General features: G+C 43.0%; 1 protein-coding gene across 1 annotated transcript in view; it reads left to right on the forward strand.

The window, feature by feature from the left end:
- Nucleotides 1-22807, forward strand: part of ANAPC1 (anaphase promoting complex subunit 1) — a 540434-nt gene that overhangs the window by 384194 nt on the left and 133433 nt on the right. Inside the window, exon 22 of the mRNA XM_029596802.1 lies at nt 19598-19791. Coding sequence (XP_029452662.1) covers nt 19598-19791 — 194 coding nt within the window. The remainder of the gene's footprint in view (nt 1-19597; nt 19792-22807) is intronic.

Below are 22807 nucleotides of genomic sequence, written 5' to 3' on the forward strand. Positions count from 1 at the left end.
GCCCAGAAGAGCGCCTAAGAGGCATTAAGCAACATGAGGGATCCTTCTGCTGGGCCATCTCCCTCTGTTCCAAAAAAGCCAGTGCCATTGGCATGGAGCTCTGCCAGAGTAGACCCATCGACACAAAGACCATCTTGACACAGGTGTCATCTGTCATGGTGCAGAAAGTCCCTATGGCACTGAGCTATTCATTCTTTCCAGATCCAGCACTGACCAGGATGTTATCCATCTCAATGGAGTGAGACACACACAGCAGATGAAGGCTTTCGATTTCATCAGAGCAGAGTGCTATAGCACATAAGCAATAGAGCCCCCTCCACCATTTAGGCTGCAGCTAAGGCACAGGAGGAGACATGCCATATTCATTCTTTTATTATTTTCAATCTGTTAAAATCAGTGAATAGTAATTTTGCATTAGAAATTTCAGAACAATGTCTTGTTTAACATTGTACCATGTACAGTTTTTGTTAGTTTATGTAGATTCATTGAAACATACAATTTGACCAAAGATTCCTCCAGTCCTAGGCAAAATATATTCAATTCTAGTTTTATTTATGGCTAAAGAAATATTGAGAAAATCACTCCCTGCTATTTAAGCCGATCAGACTGCTAAATCTGCCTCAAAAAGGAAGTCTGACATGGAGGACTCGGCCTCAGAAAATAAGTGGCCTGCTCCCTCAAAACCCCACTTGATTCTACTAAAACCCTGCAGAAGATATTTGAGGCACATTCTAAGAAACTCACAGCAAGTTATTACCTTGAAGTTGGAGGATGCATTTGATAAGTGGCAGAGCTGTAGGAATCGTTGACAGGTATGAGTAAAAAAAAAAAAAAAAAAAAGTAGATTTTTTGGAAAGAAAGCTGGCCAAGGTTATGGATGACATGGGAAATCAGAGGCATCATAGAAATTTGTCGGGTTCCCGGAGAGAGGAAAGAATGAATCTGGTATCCTTTTCTAAATGGATACCAGAAGTGCTAGGCCTGGAGTTGAAAAACAACCATGTAAAAACAGAGTGGCTCATTGGGCACTTGATCCTTTTCCTCCAGACCTAGGTTGGCAACCCATGCACTGTTGTCATGCAGTTTCATAACTACACTGATACTCAAAATTCTAAATAAAACCAGATCAAAAGATATTATATTCAAGCAAAAAATATTTTACTTTCAAGACTTTTCAGCAGTTGACCAGAAGAAATGAGCTGTTTTCATGGCGGTTTAAAAGACCCTGCAAGTACACTATGTGGTATTTAGCATGACTCGGGTGACAGTGGACAAGTATTGAGTCTTAGAATCAGCAGTTGAGATACAGCAATGCCTTGATCAGGATGATGAAATTTCAGCAAACTGGAGGAAGAGGTCAGTTGGACATATGGACTTTGGGTAAAATCTTTCCTTTAAAATGTCAACATTGTGACTTTACACTATTTTATTTAATTTTAATTTTTTTTTTTAAGAGTAGAGGAGTAGCCTGTTGGTTAGAGCAGTGGGCTGGAAAACCAGGATTCAAATCACGCTGCTGCTCCTTGTGACCTTGGGCAAGTCAAATCATCCTCCATTATCTCATGTACAAACAGATTATGAGCCCACTGTGGACAGGGAAATACTTATAGTACTTGAATGTACTTATGTATATTGAAGTGCCTGAAAAGTGGAATATAAATTTAAAAATATATATATTATTTTTTCAACAACACAATCCAATCTGCATCATGGCTAGCCAACAGTTTGGGGGAGACCTGAGTGAATGGAAAGCATCAGTGAACTCTGGCAGGATGTAATTTCTCAAAAGATTTCTTTCTATAAGGGAGGTTTGTTTTTTAGTTTGGTCTTCGTAGGTTATTTTTTTTTTCTCCTGAGGTGTGTAGGGTTGACGGTTTTTGGAAGGATTGAAATTTGTGAATTGCAGGTTAGTCAGTTATAAAACTTAGAAGTGAGTTAGAGTACAGGCTTATCCAGAGGTTGTTTCTATTAAGCAGTGCACTTAGGAATTATGTTTTATGGGGGGAGGGTGTTGTTGCTTTAAATGTGTTGTGAAGGATTGTTTGTTTCTTTAAGGTATTTAGAGAGGAGGGGATGGAAATTGTTTGTAGTATAAACAGTGAAGGGGTTGGTTTTGGGAAGGATTTAAATTGAGGGTTTTTTTGGGTTGGGAGGATTATGAAGCTGAAGAGGTGTGTAATGGGAATATATAGGTTAAGGGAGGAAGCATGGGGTCAAATTTTATACCTCCCAGGATCTCACCACATGGTTGATGCAAACTTTGTGTTTATGTAAATCAAACTCTGGACATGGGTACTAGTATTTGAAGTAACTATATTGTAAGGATAGGGAAGTTGGTAGTGAGGTTTGGAAGATGGCAGGTGAGGTTGGAAGTTTTGTGAAGAATGGTTCAAGGGATTGGGGGTTGAGGGGAAGTGTTTGAGGAAATTTAAATTTTAGTTATAAGAAAACCAAGAGACATTATGTGACACTTGGGGTTTTTTTTTATTAAGAACATGGGAGATACAATGGACCCTAATATACTGGCCCTTAATCCGGGACTGGACCCGGTTACACATGCTCAAAATGTGGGCAATATCACAAACATTAACCAATTGTAATGACATCTGTAATACATATAGTTTCCTTGAATGTCAAGGGTATCTCTAACCCTTTTTAAATATAGGGGTTACATTGGTCATCTTCCAATCTTCAGCTGTATCGGATGATTTTAATGATAGATTACAAATTTTACTAATAGTTCTGAAATTTCATTTTTTTAGCCCTTTCAGAACCGTGATGTACATACCATCTGGTCCAGGTGATTTACTACTCTTCAGTTTGTCAATCATCTTCCAGGTTCACTGTGATTTGGTTCAGTCAATCTGAATCATCACCCATGAAAATCTTCTTCGGAACGGGTAACTCTCCAACATCCTCTTCAGTAAATACTGTAGCAAAGAAATAGTTTAATCTTTCTGCGATGGCCTTATCTTCTCTAAGTGCCCCTTTAATCCCCTTGATCATCTAACAATCTAACAGACTCCTTTGCAGGCTTTCTGCTTCAGATATATTTTAAAAGGTTTTTATTGTGAGCTTTTGGCCTCTATGGCCAACTTCTTTTCAAATTTTCTCCTAGCCTTTCTTATCAATGTCATATATGTAATTTGCCAATGCTTATAGAAACATAGAAATGACGGCAGAAGAAGACCAAACGGCCCATCCAGTCTGCCCAGCAAGTTTCGCACTTTTTTTTTCTTCTCATACTTATCTGTTTCTCTTGGCTCTTAGTAACCTTTTGGTTCTATTTCCCTTCCACCCCCACCATTAATGTAGAGAGCAGTGTTGGAACTGCATCTAAGTGAAATATCTATCTTAATTAGTTAGGGGTCGTAACCGCCGCAATAAGCAAGCTACACCCATGCTTATTTGTTTACCCAGACTATGTAATTCAGTCCTTGTTGGTTGTTGTCTGTATATTGATCCACTTTTCTTCATTCCCCCTGCCGTTAAAGCAGAGAGTTATGTTGGATATGCATTGAAAGTGAAGTATCAGACTTTCTCCCCTGCCTTTGAAGCAGAGAGCTATGCTAGATATGCATTGAAAGTGAAGTATCAGACTTTCTCCCCTGCCGTTGAAGCAGAGAACTATGCTGGATATGCGTGAAGTATCAGTCTTTCTCCCCTGCCGTTGAAGCAGAGAGTTATGCTGGATATGCATTGAAAGTGAAGTATTTGTCTTTCTCCCCTGCTGTTGAAGCAGAGAGTTATGCTGGATATGCATTGAAAGTGAAGTATCAGGCTTATTTATTTATTTATTTATTTATTTTTAATTTTTATATACCGGAATTCCTGTATGCAACACAAATCATTCCGGTTTACAAGTAACGAAAAGGTTGCCCTGGTCTGGGAGGTTAGACCGGGGTTTTGTACATAGAACATTGAACAATAACAATAACAATCAACCATTAAACATTATTACAAGGAACATTGAAGGTAAAAATAACATTTAGCAAATGGCAATTAACATTATTAGTGTTTTGGAATAGAATGTGTGTGTACAACTTTTTACAAGGAACTTTAGTAGTGAAGATAATCTGCAAATGTACTGTTATATAGTTTGTAAATAATGTACTGTTATATAGTATGTAAATAATGACTGTTAAATCAACATAACGAATAAGCAAGTACTTATATGTAATTAAGTGCAAGGTGTTAATGTCAACCTGCAATGGTTGGAACTGAGAGTCTATGCTGAGGTGCCTATTTACCCTCTGGGCATTGAAAGGCTTGACTGAAGAGCCAGGTTTTTAACCGTTTTTTGAACTCTGGTAGACTAGGTTCGAGTCGTAGGACTGGTGGGAGCGCATTCCATTGGTGTGGTCCAGCAGTTGAGAGTGCTCTTTTTCTTAGAGTTGATTTGGTTGGAGCTGCGACTAATGTGCCTTTGTAGATGCTTCTGATGGGTCTGGAGGGTAAGTGTAGACGTAGTTGAGTTTGTAGAGATACAGGTGCGATGTTATGAATTGCTTTATGAATAATAGTTAAGGTTTTATATAGGATTCTCTGCTTGATGGGTAGCCAGTGGAGGTTGCTCAAGATGGGGGTAATATGGTCTCTTCTATTAGTGTTAGTTAGGATTCTGGCTGCGGTGTTTTGTACCATCTGTAGAGGTTTGATGCTGTTGGCGGGGAGTCCAAGTAAGATTGAGTTGGTTTGGGGTAGTAACTGCCATAACTGCCATAACTGCCATAACTGCCATAACAAGCAAGCTAGTCCCCGCTTTTTTGTGAATGCAAATCCTTTTTTCCACATTTCCTCTTGCCGTTGAAGCTTAGAGCAATCTTGGAGTTGCATTAACTGTGTGTATGTTTATTGAATAAGGGTATTATCTCCAGGTATTAGCCGTCATTCCCGTGAGCCACCCACTCTTCATGCACGTCCTCTAGACTTTATGGATCCACAGTGTTTATCCCACACCCTTTTGAAGTCCTTCACAGTTCTGGTCTTCACTTCCTCCGGAAGGGCATTCCAGGCATCCACCACCCTCTCCATGAAGAAATTCTTCCTGACATTGGTTCTGAGTCTTACTCCCTGGAGCTTCAAATTGTGACCCCTAGTTCTGCTGATTTTTTTCCGACGGAAAAGGTTTGTTGTTGTCTTTGGATAATTAAAACCTTTCAAGTATCTGAAAGTCTGTATTTACTCTTTCGGATAATAGAAAGACTAGGGGGCACTCCATGAAGTTAGCATGTGGCACATTTAAAACTAATCGGAGAAAGTTCTTTTTTACTCAACGCACAATTAAACTCTGGAATTTGTTGCCAGAGGATGTGGTTAGTGCAGTTAGTATAGCTGTGTTTAAAAAAGGATTGGATACATTCTTGGAGGAGAAGTCCATTACCTGCTATTAATTAAGTTGACTTAGAAAATAGCCACTGCTATTACTAGCAACGGTAACATGGAATAGACTTAGTTTTTGGGTACTTGCCAGGTTCTTATGGCCTGGATTGGCCACTGTTGGAAACAGGATGCTGGGCTTGATGGACCCTTGGTCTGACCCAGTATGGCATGTTCTTATGTTCTTATCACCTCTGCTCCTCCTTTTCTCCAGGGTGTACATATTTAGATTCTTCAATCTCTCCTCATAAGTCATTTGATGAAGACCATCCACCTTTTTGGTCGCCCTTCTCTTGACCGCCTCCATCTTGTGTCTGTCTCTTTGGAGATATGGTCTCCAGAACTGAACACAGTACTCCAGGTGAGGCCTCACCAAGGACCTGTACAAGGGGATAATTACTTCCCTTTTCTTACTCGATATTCCTCTCTCTATGCAGACCAGCATTCTTCTGGCTTTAGCTATCGCCTTGTCACATTGCTTCGCCGACTTCAGATCATTAGACACTATCACCCCAAGGTCTCTCTCCTGCTCCGTGCACATCAGCATTTCTCCCCCACCCCCCATCGAATACAGTTCATTTGGATTTCCACTCCCCATATGCATGACTCTGCACTTCTTGGCATTGAATCTCAGCTGCCATATCTTCGACCACTCTTCCAGCTTCCTTAAATCCCGTCTCATTCTCTCCACTCCTTCCGGCGTGTCCACTCTGTTGCAGATCTTAGTGTCATCCGCAAAAAGACAAACCTTACCTTCTATCCTGTCCGCAGTGTCGCTCACAAAGATATTGAGCAGGACCGGTCCCAACACCGATCCTTGCAGTACACCACTTAAAACCGCTCTTTCTTCAGAGAGAGTTCCATTTACCATCACACATTGTCTTCTGTCCGTCAATCAGTTTGCAATCCAGACCACCACCTCGGCACTCACTCCTAAGCTTCTCATTTTATTCACCAGTCTCCTGTGCGGGACCGTATCAAAAGCTTTGCTGAAATCCAAGTAGATGACATCTAGTGCTCTTCCTTGATCCAATTCCTTAGTTACCCAGTCAAGAAAAGTCAATCAGATTTGTCTGACAGGATCTTCCCCTGGTTAATCCATGCTGCCTCTGGTCCAGCAATTCTCCCGACTGTAGATAGTTCACTATTCTCTCTTTCAACAGTGACTCCATTACTTTTCCCACCACCGAAGTGAGGCTAACTGGTTACCACTATTGTGAAGTGGGACCACCACCGCTCTTCTCCAATCACTCGGCACCACTCCCGTTTCTAGGGATCTATTGAACATACATCTCTGAGCTCCCTCAATATCCTGGGATGAACTTCAAGCCCCATGACTTTTTTCCACCTTCAGTTTCTCCAGCTCTTCCCATACATTTTCTACTGTAAATGGAGTTACATCTACTCCACTCTCCTCCAGTTTCTTGTTAACTAGCGATGGTCCTTCTCCAGGGTCCTCTTTAGTGAACACAGAACTGAAGTATTCGTTTAATATTTCTGCCATTTCTTCATCTCTCTCCACACATTGATCCTTTCCACCTTTCAATTTCACTATACCACTTCGAACTTTTCTCTTTTCACTGATGTATCTGAAAAATGTTTTGTCACCTCTCTTTACCTCCTTGGCAATCCTCTCTTCCACTTGACTTTTTTCCGTCTTGATTAATTACTTCATCTACCTCAGTTCTAGCAGATATTCTTCTTTGTGCTCCTCCCTTTAGGATCTTTTATATTTCTTGAATGCTGTTCTTTTAGCCTTTATTTTGTCAGCCACCTCCTTTGAAAACCAGATAGGTTTCATTTTTCTTTTGCTTTTCTTTACTTTTCTAACATATAGATTAGTTGCCTTGGTAATTGCTCCTTTTAGATTGGTCCACTGTTGAGCCACATCTCTCTTGTTCTCCCAGCCTTTTAGTTCTTCCCCCAGGTACTTCCCCATTTCATCAAAGTCCGTATTTTTGAACTTCAAAACTTGGGTCTTTGTGTTTCTTTTTCTTATCCTTTTTGTGATATTAAACCATACCGTTTGATCACTGATGCTGAGGTGGGCACCCAGCTGGACATCAGAGACATTATCTCCATTAGTGAGCACTAAGTCGAGTATAGCTCCTTCTTTTGTGGGTTCCATTACCATTTGTTTGAACAAAGCTACTTGCAGGGCATCCACTATTTCTCTACTATTATTAGATTCTGAAGATGGGATTCTCCAGTCTACATCTGGCATATTAAAGTCTCCAACGATCACCACTTCTCCCTTCTTTCCTATCTTTTGGATGTCTTCAACCAGATCTCTGTCCAGCTCTTCCTTTTGATTTGGAGGCCTGTAAACCACTCCAATAAAAATGGATGCTCCATCTTTTTTTAGGTCGGCCCATAGTGCTTCTTCATTGCCCCATCTTCCTTGCAGCTCAGATGCTTGGATATTGTTTCTAACATAAAGAGCCACTCCTCCCCCTTTCCTATCCTCTCTGTCCTTCCTTAACAAGTTATAGCCTGGTATTGCCGTATCCCAGTCATGAGATTCCGTAAACCACGTTTCTGTGACAGCAACAACGTCCAAGTTTGCCTCCACCATTAGGGCTTGCAGATCTGGGATTTTATTGCCCAAACTCCGAGCATTTGTGCTCATAGCTTTCCAGCTTTCTTTGTTCAGGTTACTGCTGTTCCTGGACTTCTTTTGTGACCTCTTTAGTTGAGTTTTGTTATCCACTTTTCCCTTTGCATTTGTGCAAGGGAAAAGATTAGTGCCTCCGATGACAGAGTCATCCATCACAGTGAGCTTTTTTCTTTGGTTTCTGATCTGGAATTTCTGTATGCATTGGGTTTCTTCTCTCTTTTCAGTTAACACTTCAATCATTTTGTCAAGAACTTCTTCAGTATTTAATACAGAGAAGGCATTTTGTATTTTGTTGCACTTGATACAGTGTGTGTCTCCAGATCACAGGTGTAATTCTACCAGAGCCCACTGTAATAGTGTTTTTTTAGTTCCTTAATGCCCTGTGTGAGTGGGGGGGGGGTTAGAGTTGTGGGCTGCACAGCTGTCAATAACGGGTGTCTGGGTCACAGGTCTTATCCTACCTGAGCCCACAGTAAATCTCTTTTTCCTTGACTTTGGGATATTCTGTGGTAATGGGAAATTAATTCCTGAATAATGTAAAGTGGCTGAGACTTTCTTTATTGAAGTTAATGCAGATTTAACTTCAGCCAGCTCCTTTTCCAAGGTAGAGAGTTCTGAACAAATGGGGCAAGCCTTAAGTTTCCATATGATTACCCTCAATATAAAGGCTCCACAACAGTTGCATTGAATAGTCCTCATTTTGGTAAATTTGATGGATAACCCTTAAGGAATTACCAAATTACCAGCCTATTTAGTTGACAAATTATGTATTCAGGCAGATTATATCAGAAACCCAACCCCAGGGGTGGGTGGGTAGTGGGGCAGGGTGGGAGGAAGTTAAATAGTTACCCTTGGTCAAGGTTGCTCTCAGGACCCTGTATGCTTTATCCTATTTTCTTCTGAAGGATCCTCCTTCCAATTTTGAATGAAATTCTTTTGGCTAAAATAGCCTCTTTCACCTCACCTTTTAATCATGCTGGTAATCGTTTTGCCTTCCTTCCACCTTTCTTTATGCATTGAATACTTCTGGTCTGTGCTTCTAGTATGGTATTTTTTAACAATGTCCACACCTGTTGTATACTTTTTACCTTTGTAGCTGCATCTTTCAGTTTTTTTCTATTTTTCTCATTTTCTCAAAATTTCTCTTCTAAAAGTTTAGCACTAGAACTGTGGATTTACATACCGTCCCCCTTCCAGTCATTAATTCAAATATGATCATATTATGATCACTATTGCCAAGTGGCCCCACCACCGATAACCTCTCTCACTAAATCCTGTGCTCCACTAGGAATTAGTTCTAAAATTGTTCCCTCTCTCATCTGTTCTTGAACTAATTGCTCCATAAAACTTCTTTTATTCCATCCAAGAACTTTCTCTCTCTAGCATGCCTGATGTTTCACATACCCAGTCAATATTGGGGTAATTGAAATCTCCCATTATTACTAGTTTGGTTAGCTTCCTAATTTCTCTTAGCATTTGACTGACCATCTCACCATTTTGGCCAAGTGGATGGTAGTGTACTCCTATCACTATTCTCTTCCCCAACACACAAGGGATTTCTACCCATAAAGATTTGATTGTACATTTAGTCTCATGCAGGATCTTTATCCTGTTGACTCTATTTATTTATTTTATTTATTATTTAATACATTTATATACCGTTTCACCAAATGCAAGAAATGACCGAAGCGGTTTACAATATTTTCAAAAATAAAAATTAAAGAATAACATAAATTAAATGGAAAGCACAAATGAAACTAAAAAAACAAAAAAAAAAATTACATTAAAACATCATGATCAATATCCAATAAAAATAAAAGTAATTTTAACAATTAATTTATAAATAGAAGTTAAAGCATAACAGTTTACAGAAACCTATTTGATTATAGCAACCGATGAGCGACTAACATACCTAGAAATCTAAGCAGTGTCTAGATTACCGAAAGCTTCTTTGAAAAAGTGAGTTTTTAGAGCTTTTTAAAATTCTTTTTTATTGTAAATTTGTCTTAAGAGATCAGGCAAGGCATTCCACATTATAGGTCCCGCAACTGAAAACGCTCTTTGCCTGGTGACTTTTAAGACAGCCTTTTTTACTGAGGGGACTTCCAGAAGATTTTTTCCTATTGATCTAAGATACCTAGAAGGTTTATAAATTCTAAGTTCAGAACAGAGCCAAATAGAATCAATATTGTTTAGTAATGAGTGAATAAGATTAAGAATCTTATATTTTATTCGGTATTTTACCGGCAGCCAGTGTAACTTCTGTAAAACTGGAGAGATATGTTGCCTCATCGATGTAGCTGTAAGTAATCTAGCGGCAGAATTTTGAATAACTTGAAGTGGCTTAATGGAGGATTCGGGTAAGCCTAAATATAAACCATTGCAATAGTCTATGCCGGAAAGAATTAAAGCTTGCATCCCGGACATAAAGTGCCACCCCGCCACCAAGATGTTCCTCTCTGTCATCGCGTTATAATTTGTACCCTGGTGTAGTACTATCCCATTGTTGTCCTCTTTCCACCATATCTCTGAGATGCCAATTAATTCTGTCATCATTCACTGCTATACATTCTAATTCTCCCATCTTACTTCTTAGTCTTCTGGCATTAGCATACAAACATTTCAAAGTTTTTTGTTTGTATTTTCATTCTGCTTTTTAATTGATAGGGATACGTTAGAATTTTTTTAGCTCAGGTGAGTTTTTAGTTACATGCACTTGGACTACTTTTCTTATTATTGGAACCTCACTGTCGGGATGCCCTAATTCTAATGCATCATTAGTATCCTTTGAAGATACTTCTCTCTGAACCATCGATGCTAAGCGACTGTTGGCTTTCCCCTTTGTTCTAGTATAAAAGCTGCTCTATCTCCTTTTTAAAGGTTAATGCCAGTAGCCTGGTTCTACCCTAGTTAAGTTGGAGCCCATCCTTTCGGAAAAGATTTCCCCAGTTCCTTACAAAACTGAATCCCTCTTCCTTGCACCATCTCATCCACACATTGAGACTCCGGAGCTCTGCCTGCTTCTGGGGACCTGCACGTAGAACAGGGAGCATTTCAGAGAATGCAACCCTGGAGGTTCTGGATTTCAGCTTTCTACCTAAGAGCCTATATTTGGATTCCAGAACTTCCCTCCCACATTTTCCTACATCATTGGTGCCCACGTGTACCATAACAGCCACTCCTCCCCAGCATGGTCTAAAATCCTATCTAGTTGACATGAGGTCCGCCACCTTCACACCAAGTAGGCATGTTACCAGGCGATCCTCACACCCACCAGCCACCCAGCTGTCTACATTCCTAATAATCAAATCACCAGCTATGATGGCCGACCTGACCCTTCTCTCCTTGGCAGAAGCCCTAGGAGACACATCCTCAGTGAGAGTACAGTGCATCACGTGGAGAGCAGGTGCTTTCTACAGGATCATTTCCTGCTGCACCAGGTTGATGTTGTCCGTTCATGAGTCCATCCTCCTACAAGGCAGCACCAGGGATGCCAGACTGGCGTTGGGACATAGCTACTTTGTCCCTGAAGGTCTCATCTACATACCTCTGTCTGCCGCAGCTCCTCCAGGACTGCCACTCTAGCCTCCAGAGATCAGACTTGTTCTCTGAGAGATAGGAGCACTTTGCATCGGATGCACACGTACAATTTCTCACAGGTGGGTAAAAAATCATACATGTGACACTCGATGCAAAAGACTGGGAGGCCCCCCCTCTTGCTGCTGGACTGCTGCCTTCATCTTAAATGTTCAGTTCCTAATTGTTTTAGGTTGCTATGGGTGTAGGATTGCGAACAATTAGGGCCCTTTAAATGTATTAATGTATTCACTATATATCTGGTAGTAACCTACAAGGGAATGATCAAACTCTTGATAACATATGGGGAATTTCTGAGTTTGTTGCCTGTCTGTCTACTTATTTAAAATAAAACATACAAACTTCTATTTGTTGCCTGACTTTCTGGCTACCTATTTAAAACAAAACACACAAACTTGTGTTGTTGCCTGACTTTCTGACTACCTATTTAAAACAGAACACATGAACACACTAAATAATATACCTTAATAGTTTACTTCTTCCCAATACTTTTAAGTTTTAAAAATTTCTCCAAGCAGTACTTACTGATTCTTTTCAGCCACGAGCAAGGTGATCCTTTCCTCTCAGTACTCCTATTGTTCCCATCTTGTGTCCCAGTGGACACAAGCTGGGAACATCTGGGACTCTGTTGGACTGCAGGTATGAGACTTTTTTCGGGATTTAGAGGACTCCCCTAAATAGGTTTCCTTCCCAGCTGGTACCCTTGCCCCACAGACAAGAAAAGGGGTTGAGCTGCTCCCAAAGAGTAGTCTTGCACAGACTGAAGAAGAGAGAGTTCCCTAAGTATGACCCAGATTGAACACAGAGGTGAAGTAACACATTGATTGGACATTTAATTTCTACAACTCAAAGTAAAGATCCTTTTGAACACCCCCATTGTGTCCCTACCAAAGAGGACAGTAACACACCTCAGGAAGGATTCCTGTTCACCGCCTGGGCCTAAAAGGCTAAGCTTTTCCCCCATTGAAATAATCCACTCCTTGGGACTTGTTAAAACTGGGGAAGTGGCAAAAGGAGATGGCCAAGAGAAATTTTGTGTGCCCTTGGACTACCAAAAAATTCAAAAAAGCATTACAAAAGATTTAGACAAGTTCTTTGAGGAATAGTCCATAAACTGTTATTAAGTTGGAATTGCAGGAATTGCTTATCCCTGGGAAAAGCAACATGGACTCTTTCTTCCTTTTCGGATCCTGCCAGGTACTTGTGACCTGGATTGGCTATTTTTGGAAATAAGATACTGGGCTTGATAGACCTCTGATCTAATCCAGTATGTCAAACTTATGTTCTATATAATTTCATATTCAAGCCTCATAAAAAAAGAAAGGCTAAGAAAATTAATGTTGAAAATAGAACCAGAGAGTTAGTCATATGGCAGCCTCCGTCTTCTCGCCCGTTTGTGCATGCAGAGAAGGCTCAGTGGACCCTGCGGTCACAGAGGCAGCAGGACCTCGAGACTTGCATTGCAGTCATGAAACCTCTGCGGGCGTCCCTGTCCTGGTGGGATCGCCTCTCCAATATGGAGCGGGGGATTCTCTTCCAAACTTCTCTGCCTCAGGTGATCCTCACTACTGATGTCTTTCCTCAAGGCTGGGAGCCCATGTGAACGGCCTCCACATGCAGAGTCTCTGGACCACTTACGAAACCTGCTGTCAAATAAACTTTCTGGAGCTTTGGGTGTCCGTTATGCCCTCTAGGTGTTCAGAGACCAGTTGTCGCACAAAAGAGTCCTGATCTGAACTGACAACCAGATGGCGATGTGGTATATCAACAAATAGGGAGGCATGGGCTCGTTCCTCCTCTGTCATGAGGTGGTGCAGGTGTGGACCTGGGCCCTGTAGCAGGGGATGTCATTGCGTGCGACGTACCTGCCTGTGACTCTGAATGTGTTTGCAGACCGGCTGAGTCGCTCCTTCCAACCGCACAAATGGTCCCTCCACCCGGAGGTGGCAGCCAAACTGTTTCATCGGTGGGGGACACCAGATGTAGTCCTCTTTACCTCCCCCACACAGTCACAAGGTGAGCAGATTCTGCTCCCTTTCGTCAGGGGGCGGGCATCTCTCCTGCGATGCCATCTCCCTACACTGGGGGTGAGAGGTCTGCTGTATGTGTATCCTCCTCTCCCGCTCCTCATGAGGACCGTGCTGAAGCTTCAACAGGACAGGGGGACCATGATCCTCTTGGCGTCTTTTTGGTCCCAACTGGCCTGGTTTCCTCTCTTGCAGGACCTGTCGATCAGGCCCCCCATCCAACTGGGAACTGCGCCTGATCTGCTCACACAGAATCAGGGCATCCTGCGCCATCCAAACCTCCGGGCGTTAGCCCTGATGGCTTGGATGTTGAGCGTCTAGTCCTTCAACTCTTGGCCCTCTCGGGCAGTGTTTCCCAGGTGTTGGTGGTTTCTAGGAAACCTTCCACCAGAAAGTCCTACAGCTTGAAATGGAGAAGATTCTCCATCTGGTGTGTGGGGCAGAGCTTGGATCTGTTCACATGTCCCCTTCCCCAGCTGTTGGACTACTCTTGGTACCTTTCCGAGTCTGGGCTTCAAACCAGCTCAGTCAAGGTCTATCTCAGCATTATGAGTGTGTACCATCCAGGCATTGCTGGTATGCCCGTGTCGGTGCAGCCTTTAGTAGGCTGCTTCATGAGCGGCTTGCTCCAGCTGAAGCCCCCTCTTCAGCCTCCCGTTGCGTCCTGGGACATGAAACACCATAGCAGAGGCACTAGTGGTTGAATGCTGTTACTGGTGGAGGGCAGGACTTGAAGCACTGCAGATGCTTTGGTCCACACTGGCTTCCAACAGTTGCTGGAGGCATTGACATACTGCATCTGCAGGTCTGGAGTTGCTCTTTAAACAGCCTAAAATTAAGGGTAAAATCTGTTTAAACTAATTGTCACTTTTGGAAAACTCCAGAAATTTATGGTTGAAAATCAATTTAAACTGAAAATGAAGGACCCTATACATTTTTTATGTTATGTATGTTTTGTTTTGTTTGGAGGAAGTGGATGGGGTTTGTTTTTTTTAATTCATATTTTATTGTTTTTTCACAAAGTATTGTTTACATACTTTGCCAGGAAAAATATGTATCATACAAATGAAATAAAGGAAATTAAAATGAATTCAGTCAATATAATCATAAATGTACTTATATTCAAAAAAGAACTGGTGTGGGACTCCTAGCCTGGAATACAAAGGAGTACAAAAATATACTAATCATTCAAGAAAAACTGGCCTAGTGTGATGTCAGTATTTTTTTTTTTTTTTGACAGACTTATTGGCCTACCGCGATGGAATTAGTCACTCTTCTGGCATACAAAAAGGACTTAAGTTGTTCTACAGCTGAAAACACAAATTTCTTGTCTTTGCGACCTATTAAATAACGACATGGGTATTTTAGGACAAATGTTTATCCTAATGCCAAAACTTGAGGCCTAAAGCTCAGAAACTCCCTTCTTCTAACCCGGGTCGGCCTTGATAAATCTGGGAAGATCTTTACTGCCTGGCCATGAAATTCTAAACCCATATTTAGGAAATAATTACTCATTACCTTACTAACATCCCCCTCAGAAATGAAAGAGACTAATAAGGTACCTCTATCTAATATTTCAATATCAGAACTTTCAATAAATTGAGTCAGATTTTCCAAGAATTCCAAGCTATTTTCTCCAGTATTTCTTAAGGATCTATTTAGGAAAAAAGCCTTAACAAGTGGCATTTGACCTTCATCAAACTTTAAACATTCACTAAGATACTTTTTCAACGTGCTTTGGGTATTCTCCCCCAAAGCTCTAGGAAAATTAGTGAATCTCAAGTTTAAATGTTTAGAATAGTTCTCAAGATATTCCAGTCTTTTGGACTGAGTTCCAACATCTTTAATGAGATTCACATTTACCGTTTGAACTTGTATAACTTTCAGTCCAACTCAGTTAGCTTTTTTCCATCTCATTTATTTGTCCATCCAGGTTTTGCTTAGTATTCAAAATGTCACTGTCCAGCTTGTTATACTTTGTTTCACAAGCATTTACCAATTTCCTGATTGCAACCATTAAGTCCCATAGAGTATGCAGGGTGACTACTGCTGGTTTAGGGGGTGGTATGAACAACTCACCCCTTGCTAGTGCAGTTTGAATTCCTCCCGTCTCCAGCGCTTGGATTTCTCATAGCCTTTTTCCTTCCTCTTCATGATGAACTGGGGATATAGATGTAATTAATTCCCTCCAGTCTTTCAGGCCCCGATGTTTCAGCTGGGCTAGAGGAAAGCTGTTCTGCCGGCACGATCTCGCTCCCTCGGCATCCACCTCCCTTCAGGGTGTTGAGGTCATCTCCCTGCGTCGTTTCAGAAGATCTCACCATTGTGCTGGCACCGGAGGAGGCCTGCAGTCAGGGGGGCTGAGAGTGATATCCCCAGGCAGTGGTATAGCTCCTTCGCTACTCGCTGCAATGGGGTGTTCGCTTCCCTTCTCCACCGACATTAAGGTAGCAAAGGAATCGATTCTCTTTTGTCCGGAAAGTAATTCGGGTGCAGGGGGGTAAACCCGAGGCTTACCTTTACGTTTTGCAAGCGTACCGTCAAGGAAATTAGAATCAGCGAGGAGCAGTTCTCAACATGTCCTCTCACGCCGCCATCTTGACTAGGAGTCCAGAGACAGAGACAGTAACCAAGTGGATGGATTTTAACCTGGCAATTGTCTCATTCTGTTTTTGGGCTTTCACTTCAATGAGAGGAAACTTCTGTTTGGCCACAGTGCTATGAGCCTTCATTTGCAACTACCTGGAGATTTTTACTTTTATAACTTAGGCTAGTCATTGCAGTGATGATAATCTTTGAACCCAAACAGGAAAAAATGGGACCAAATTGCCAACCTCTGACAAATCCGGTCAACACTCAATTTTATACCAAAATGAAAATAAGGCGTTAGCAAGCCTGATGGTGTGTCATGCACAAAAAAGTGCTAAGAACACCATGAACAGTCAAAGGTGTTCTCATAGCGAGCCCAACAACATGGCCGGTGTTTCGCAGGACAGCTTCCTTGGGGTAAATTTAATTTTGTAATGCACTCTGTTGACAGTAAAACAAAAATGATTTCAATGTATATCCAAAAATATAGTAATAAAAATCAGTACTTATCTGTATGCCAGGAATACCATTCATAACAGGACAGGTAGTCTCAGAAAAAATCTCTCAGAAGAACCAGTGAAGCAGAAGCTAAGGTCTTCATATAGCGAATAAAAAAGTCTTCAGAACAACTCCACCTGCAGTAATGAAAGCACATAATAAGAACATGTACTAATGACGACAAAATGATGCATTCAGTCAGCCCAAAAAAACAGTGAGATCTAAATCAGCATTAAGTCCCAGAGGCGATACACATCGTAGTTTATAAATCCATTTTTGTTCAAGTTGTAACAATTCACGGTCCAAATCCCCACCATGCCAGTGGGCAAACAGTTGATCTATTACACAGAACTGTTAATCATCAAAAACATGAAGCATCACAATGTGCGACCAGACGTGTATTGAAACGATGATGTAAAAGACTAGACTGTTGTTAATCACACAGGTCTTAATCATTCGCTTAGTTTTTACAACATAAATCTTGTCACACGGACATTTGACAAGATAAATGGCAGCTGATGACAAACATATAGTTTGATATTTCAACTTAATGACAAAATTAATAGCACCATAGATACATGACAAACAAAGCAGTGACTGTGTGCACCATCCGTGAAAAATGCTGGATCAACTGACTTGAGTGTAAAGTCTGAAAGGACCAACATATCTCTTAGATTTTTACTTCTGGTATATGCAATCCTGGGGGGGTGGGGTGTTCCAAAAACATCATGGACCTATAATATTCTCCAATTGCAAAAAACAAATGCTCGAACTGCAGGTATTTGTGGAGAAAAGGGCAGAACACAAGTGCTCTGTGTGCTAGAATCAGCTGACTGAGGGAGAAAAAGCCATTTTCAGCCATTGTCGATGGCTAAACCTAGCTCTTAAATAGGCTTTGTATATACAAGATTTAGGATAACCTCTGGCCAGAAAACGATTGCTTAATGAAGTAGCTTGAGTCTTGAAATCTGCGACAGATGAACAAATATGATGCAATCTTAAAAATTGGCTCACTGGGAGATTCTCTTAGAGTGCGTGGATGGCACCTAGAAAAATGCAAAAAAGTGTTCGAACAAACCGACTTGTGATAAAATGAAGTTGTGAAGCCAGTAGAAGTTTTGCAAATCTGAATATCCAAAAAAGGAATATAATAGGAATGAATATTATCAAAAAAAGGAATACGTTCGGAATGAATATTAATCTTTGACTATGGGCCATAGACCATGGCTCTCTGCAGAATGCAATCATGTGGCTCTGAGTCTAGCCGTTAGATTTGCCTTTGAGAAATGACCTGGATTCTCATATCTCCAGGGGCTGTGAATACTCCCTCCACATTATACTTTGCCTGCTTGTGGCCAGTTAGTGGAACAGAATCATGGCTTGGCAACTGACCCCAAGTCAACCACACACATGCCAGTACATTTGCCAGTAGGCCACTGGGCTGGCATTTGTTTCTATAAATTTTATGGATCCACTTAGAAATGACAGGTCTAAATTTACCTTGGCCTATGCTTCCATCACTTTTAATTGGAAATCATATTGCAGCTTCCTGCTTTCTCATTGCTTCTAATGCTAGCAAGGATCACTGTGGAATGCAATAATCACAGCCATCAAGAGGGAATCTCAGCCATTGTACATTAGTGTCACTTGCTGCCTAGTCTTGGGCTTTCCAGGTTCCTAAGAAAGCCCTGAAGTATGACCTCTGTCCAAGACCTGTCATTCTGAGTAGGCTATTGGAATTGGGGAAGCAGAGAGGAGTGGAACATGAAAATGGGAGAAACCATGTAAGGAAAGGAAAAATGGAAAAAAAAGTGAGCATTTCCCACAGAAAATGGAAAATGTGGTCTTTAGTTTTGCAACTCTCTTTATTTTTATTTATTTTATTTAACATCTCTTTTATACCGATATCCGTTCGCACATCGCATCGGTTCACAATAAACAAAAACATTTGGGCGGTGCCCTTACATGTAACAGATAACTTAGTGAACTAGGAAAAATACAATTAACTTTTGGGAGGAGCCCTTACATATAACAAACATCAATGGGTAGATGCAAAGCAATAGAACTGTAACTATAACTATATACATGAGAGTGCACAGTACAAAATCAGCGGACATAAGGCGTTCATAACAAAATGACATTGTAAAATTCACAGGGGGTTTTTATGTAATAGGGGGTGACATGTGGTAGGCTTGTTGAAAGAGCCAGGTTTTAAGTTTCTTTTTGAAAGTGGGGGTATATGTCTCCATGCGAATATCATGGGGCAGGGAGTTCCATATGGTGGGGCCGGCAAGAGAAAAGGCTCTGTTTATAGTAGAGGAGAGTTTAAAAGATTTGATAGATTGGGCACGAAGTGTTCCTTGGAGGGCTGGGCGGGTAGGTCTCTTGGAGGTGCGAGGTAGGAGGGGGGGATTAAGCCAGTTGAGGTTGGAATTTAATAGACTCTTGTGTATGATAGATAGTTTTATATAGAATTCGTGACTGTATAGGGAGCCAGTGTAGTTCGATAAGTGTGGAAGTGATGTGATCTCTTTTCTTTGTGTTTGACAGTATCTGAGCGGCGGCATTTTGTAGGAGTTATAATTTTGTCTATCCTCTGGCTCCACTGCGTAAATGTTTTACATTACTTGTAAACAGACATGCAGGTCCATAACTTAGAGTGCCACAGGGACTTTCACATCATTGACATGCATTGTAAGAATATATTTATCTCCTTGTATGTGACAGAGAAAGCTCTCTGATGAATTCCATAAGGGAGAAGAAATATTGATCCAAGGATATTCAGAAAGAGGGCTTTGCTTTGTCTTGAAGTTTGCTACATCAGAGGATCTAATCAGGAAGAACATAAACATTTTCTCTTTTTTTGTCATCTTTTTCTCCTTTCATTAAGACGGGCCACTATAACCTGGAGACCTGCCTCAGTGTGGTGCTGTTATCTCTAGCTATGGTGATGGCTGGCTCTGGGAACCTCAAAGTCCTCCAGCTGTGTCGCTTTATGCACAAGAAGACAGGAGGAGAAATGAACTATGGGTTTCATTTGGCTCATCATATGGCTCTTGGACTTCTCTTCTTGGGAGGAGGAAGGTAAACTGTTGCTCTAATAACTAATCCATCCTCATCAAATTATAAGCTTTTGTTTTTTGAGAGCTTGAGTAGGAAAGAGAAACCCATTCATTGTTTTCTGTTTTATATATATATACAAGCCGTTAAGCCCGTTAAAACGGGCTACATCCCTCTGTCTCTCACCTCCCCCTCATTCTCTCTCCCCTCACTCTTCACCACCCCCTACCTCCCTCCCTCACACTCACCCACTCCTCCCCACCCTCCCTCTCCTCTCACTCAGTCCCTCCCTCCCTCCCACTCAGTCTCACTCACTCCCTCCCCCCTCTCTCCCTCCCTCTCACTCACACTCAGTCCCACTCACTCACACAGTCCCACTCCCTCCCTCCTCTCCCTCCCTCTCCCTCAGTCCCACACCCTCCCTCCCTCAGTCCCACTCCCTCCCTCCCTCCCCCTCACTCAGTCCCCACTCCCTCCCTCCCCCTCACTCAGTCCCACTCCCTCCCTCCCCCTCACTCAGTCCCACTCACTCCCACTCAGTCCCACTCCCTCCCCCTCACTCAGTCCCTCCCTCTCTCTCTCTCTCTCCCTCAGTCCCACTCACTCCCTCCCCCCTCACTCAGTCCCACTCACTCCCTCTCACTCAGTCCCCCCTCTCCCTCTCACTCAGTCCCTCTCACTCAGTCCCTCCCTCCCAGTCCCTCCCCCTCACTCAATCCCTCCCTCCCTCTCTCTCTCCCTCAGTCCCACTCCCTCCCTCCCTCTCTCTTCCTCAGTCCCACTCACTCCCTCCCCCCTCACTCAGTCTCACTCACTCCCTCCCCCTCTCTCACTCACACACTCACACTCAGTCCCACTCCCTCCCTCCTCTCCCTCAGTCCCACTCCCCTCCCTCCCTCTTTCTCAGTCCCACTCACTCCCTCCCTCCCTCTCACTCAGTCCCTCCCTCCCACTCAGTCTCACTCACTCCCTCCCCCCTCTCTCCCTCCCTCTCACTCACACTCAGTCCCCACTCACTCCCCCTCAGTCCCACTCCCCCCCTCCTCTCCCTCAGTCCCACTCCCTCCCCTCTCTCTCAGTCCCACTCACTCCCTCTCCCCTCTCACTCAGTCCCACTCCCTCCCTCTCACTCAGTCCCTCCCTCCCAGTCCCTCCCCCTCACTCAGTCCCTCCCCCCAGTCAATCCCTCCCTCTCACTCAGTCCCTCCCTCCCTCTCACTCAGTCCCTCCCTCCCACTCTCTCTCTCCGTCCCTCCCTCTCTCTCTCTCTCTCCTCCCTCCCTCGCTACTGGCCGCTACCGCCGCTGCCGCTACCGCCGCCCGCTGCCGCTACCGCCGCCGCCGCCACCGCCGCCACCCCCTCCCGCTGCCGCCACCACCGCCGCTACCGCCATGTTTTTTTGTTTTTTTTACGCTGCCTAAGACCTACGTGCTCGCCCGCACATGCGCAGTAGAGCTGCTCTCTACTGCGCATTTGCGGCACGTCGGTCAAGCTTCGTTTATTAGGTAGGATGTATGTGTATGTATGTTTATCATCTCCTTGTAAATGTAGCAGTGTTTTCAATGTTTCAAGTTAAACAATGTATGCTTATTCCCTAGAAATGTTTTACTAGCTTACCTATGTTTTCTGCTTTTTAAAAAATATCATAGGGAGAAGAACCCTAAAACAGTGCATTTTAACTTAAACAGCAGTATTCAATTGTGAATTATTTACTATTTGTCGATGCCATTCTTGAGGTAGCAGTACATTTGGTTAGAGCCTATAGCAGGGGTCAGGAACTTATGGCTCGGGAGCCAGATATGGCTCTTTTGATGGCTGCATCTGGCTCGCAGACAAATCTTTAATAAAAAAGTAAAAATCTAACAAAATCCCCCACCCTCCTGACACCCCCCAAGACCTCCAAAATTAATTTACAACAAACCCCCACCCTCCTGACCCCCCCAAGACCTGCCAAAAGTCCCTGGTGGTCCAGCGGGGGTCCAGGAGCGGTCTCCTGGACTTGGGCTGTCGGCTGCCAGTGGTCAAAACGGCGCCGACGGCCCTTTGCCCTCACTATGTCACTGGGGTCGACCAATGGCGGCGGTAGCCCCTGTGACATAGTAAGGGCAAAGGGCCGTCGATCGTCCTTTGCCCTTACTATGTCACAGTGGCTACCGCCACCATTGGTCGACCCCAGTGACATAGTGAGGGCAAAGGGCCATCGGCGCCATTTTGACTACTGGCAGCCGACAGCCCAAGTCCAGGAGATCGCTCCCGGACCCCCGCTGGACCACCAGGGACTTTTGGCAGGTCTTGGGGGGGTGTCAGGAGGGTGGGGGTTGTAGTAAATTAATTTTGGAGGTCTTGGGGGGCGTCAGGAGGGTGGGGGGTTGTAGTAAATTAATTTTGGAGGTCTTGGGGGGCGTCAAGAGGGTGGGGGGTTTTGTTAGATTTTTAATTTTTTTATTAAAGATTTGTCTGCGAGCCCTGGACCCCCGCTGGATCACCAGGGACTTTTGGCAGGTCTTGGGGGGGGGGGGGGTTAGGAGGATGGGGGGTTGTAGTAAATTAATTTGGCAGGTCTTGGGGGCGTCAGGAGAGTAGGGGGTTGTAGTAAATTAATTTGGTAGGTCTTGGGGGAGTCAGGAGGGTGGGGGGTTGTAGTTAGTATGGCTTTCACGGAATTACATTTTAAAATATGTGGCGTTCATGGCTCTCTCAGCCAAAAAGGTTCCCGACCCCTGGCCTATAGCATCTCCTCCCACTCCCTTTCCCCCACAGTAGTTTGTTGCTTTTTGTACCCCCAGGCAAATGGTGGCATTAGTTAAGAGGCAATATATTCTGTTTCTGGCTGGTTAAGCAGGCAAAAATATTTTGTGTAGGAAAAAAAGGTCTGATTAAATGTCTGTCTTTCTCCTAGGACAAGCAGGATAGTAGTTCTCACACATAGGTGACATCATCAGATGGAACCCGGCACAGAAAACTTCCGTCAAAGTTTCTGGAACTTTGACTAGGCACATTGAGCATGCCCAGCATGCCCTATACCACGCATCCACGCGG

The sequence above is a fragment of the Rhinatrema bivittatum genome, chromosome 3 (assembly GCF_901001135.1).
Source record: "Rhinatrema bivittatum chromosome 3, aRhiBiv1.1, whole genome shotgun sequence".
Lineage (NCBI taxonomy): Eukaryota > Metazoa > Chordata > Amphibia > Gymnophiona > Rhinatrematidae > Rhinatrema > Rhinatrema bivittatum.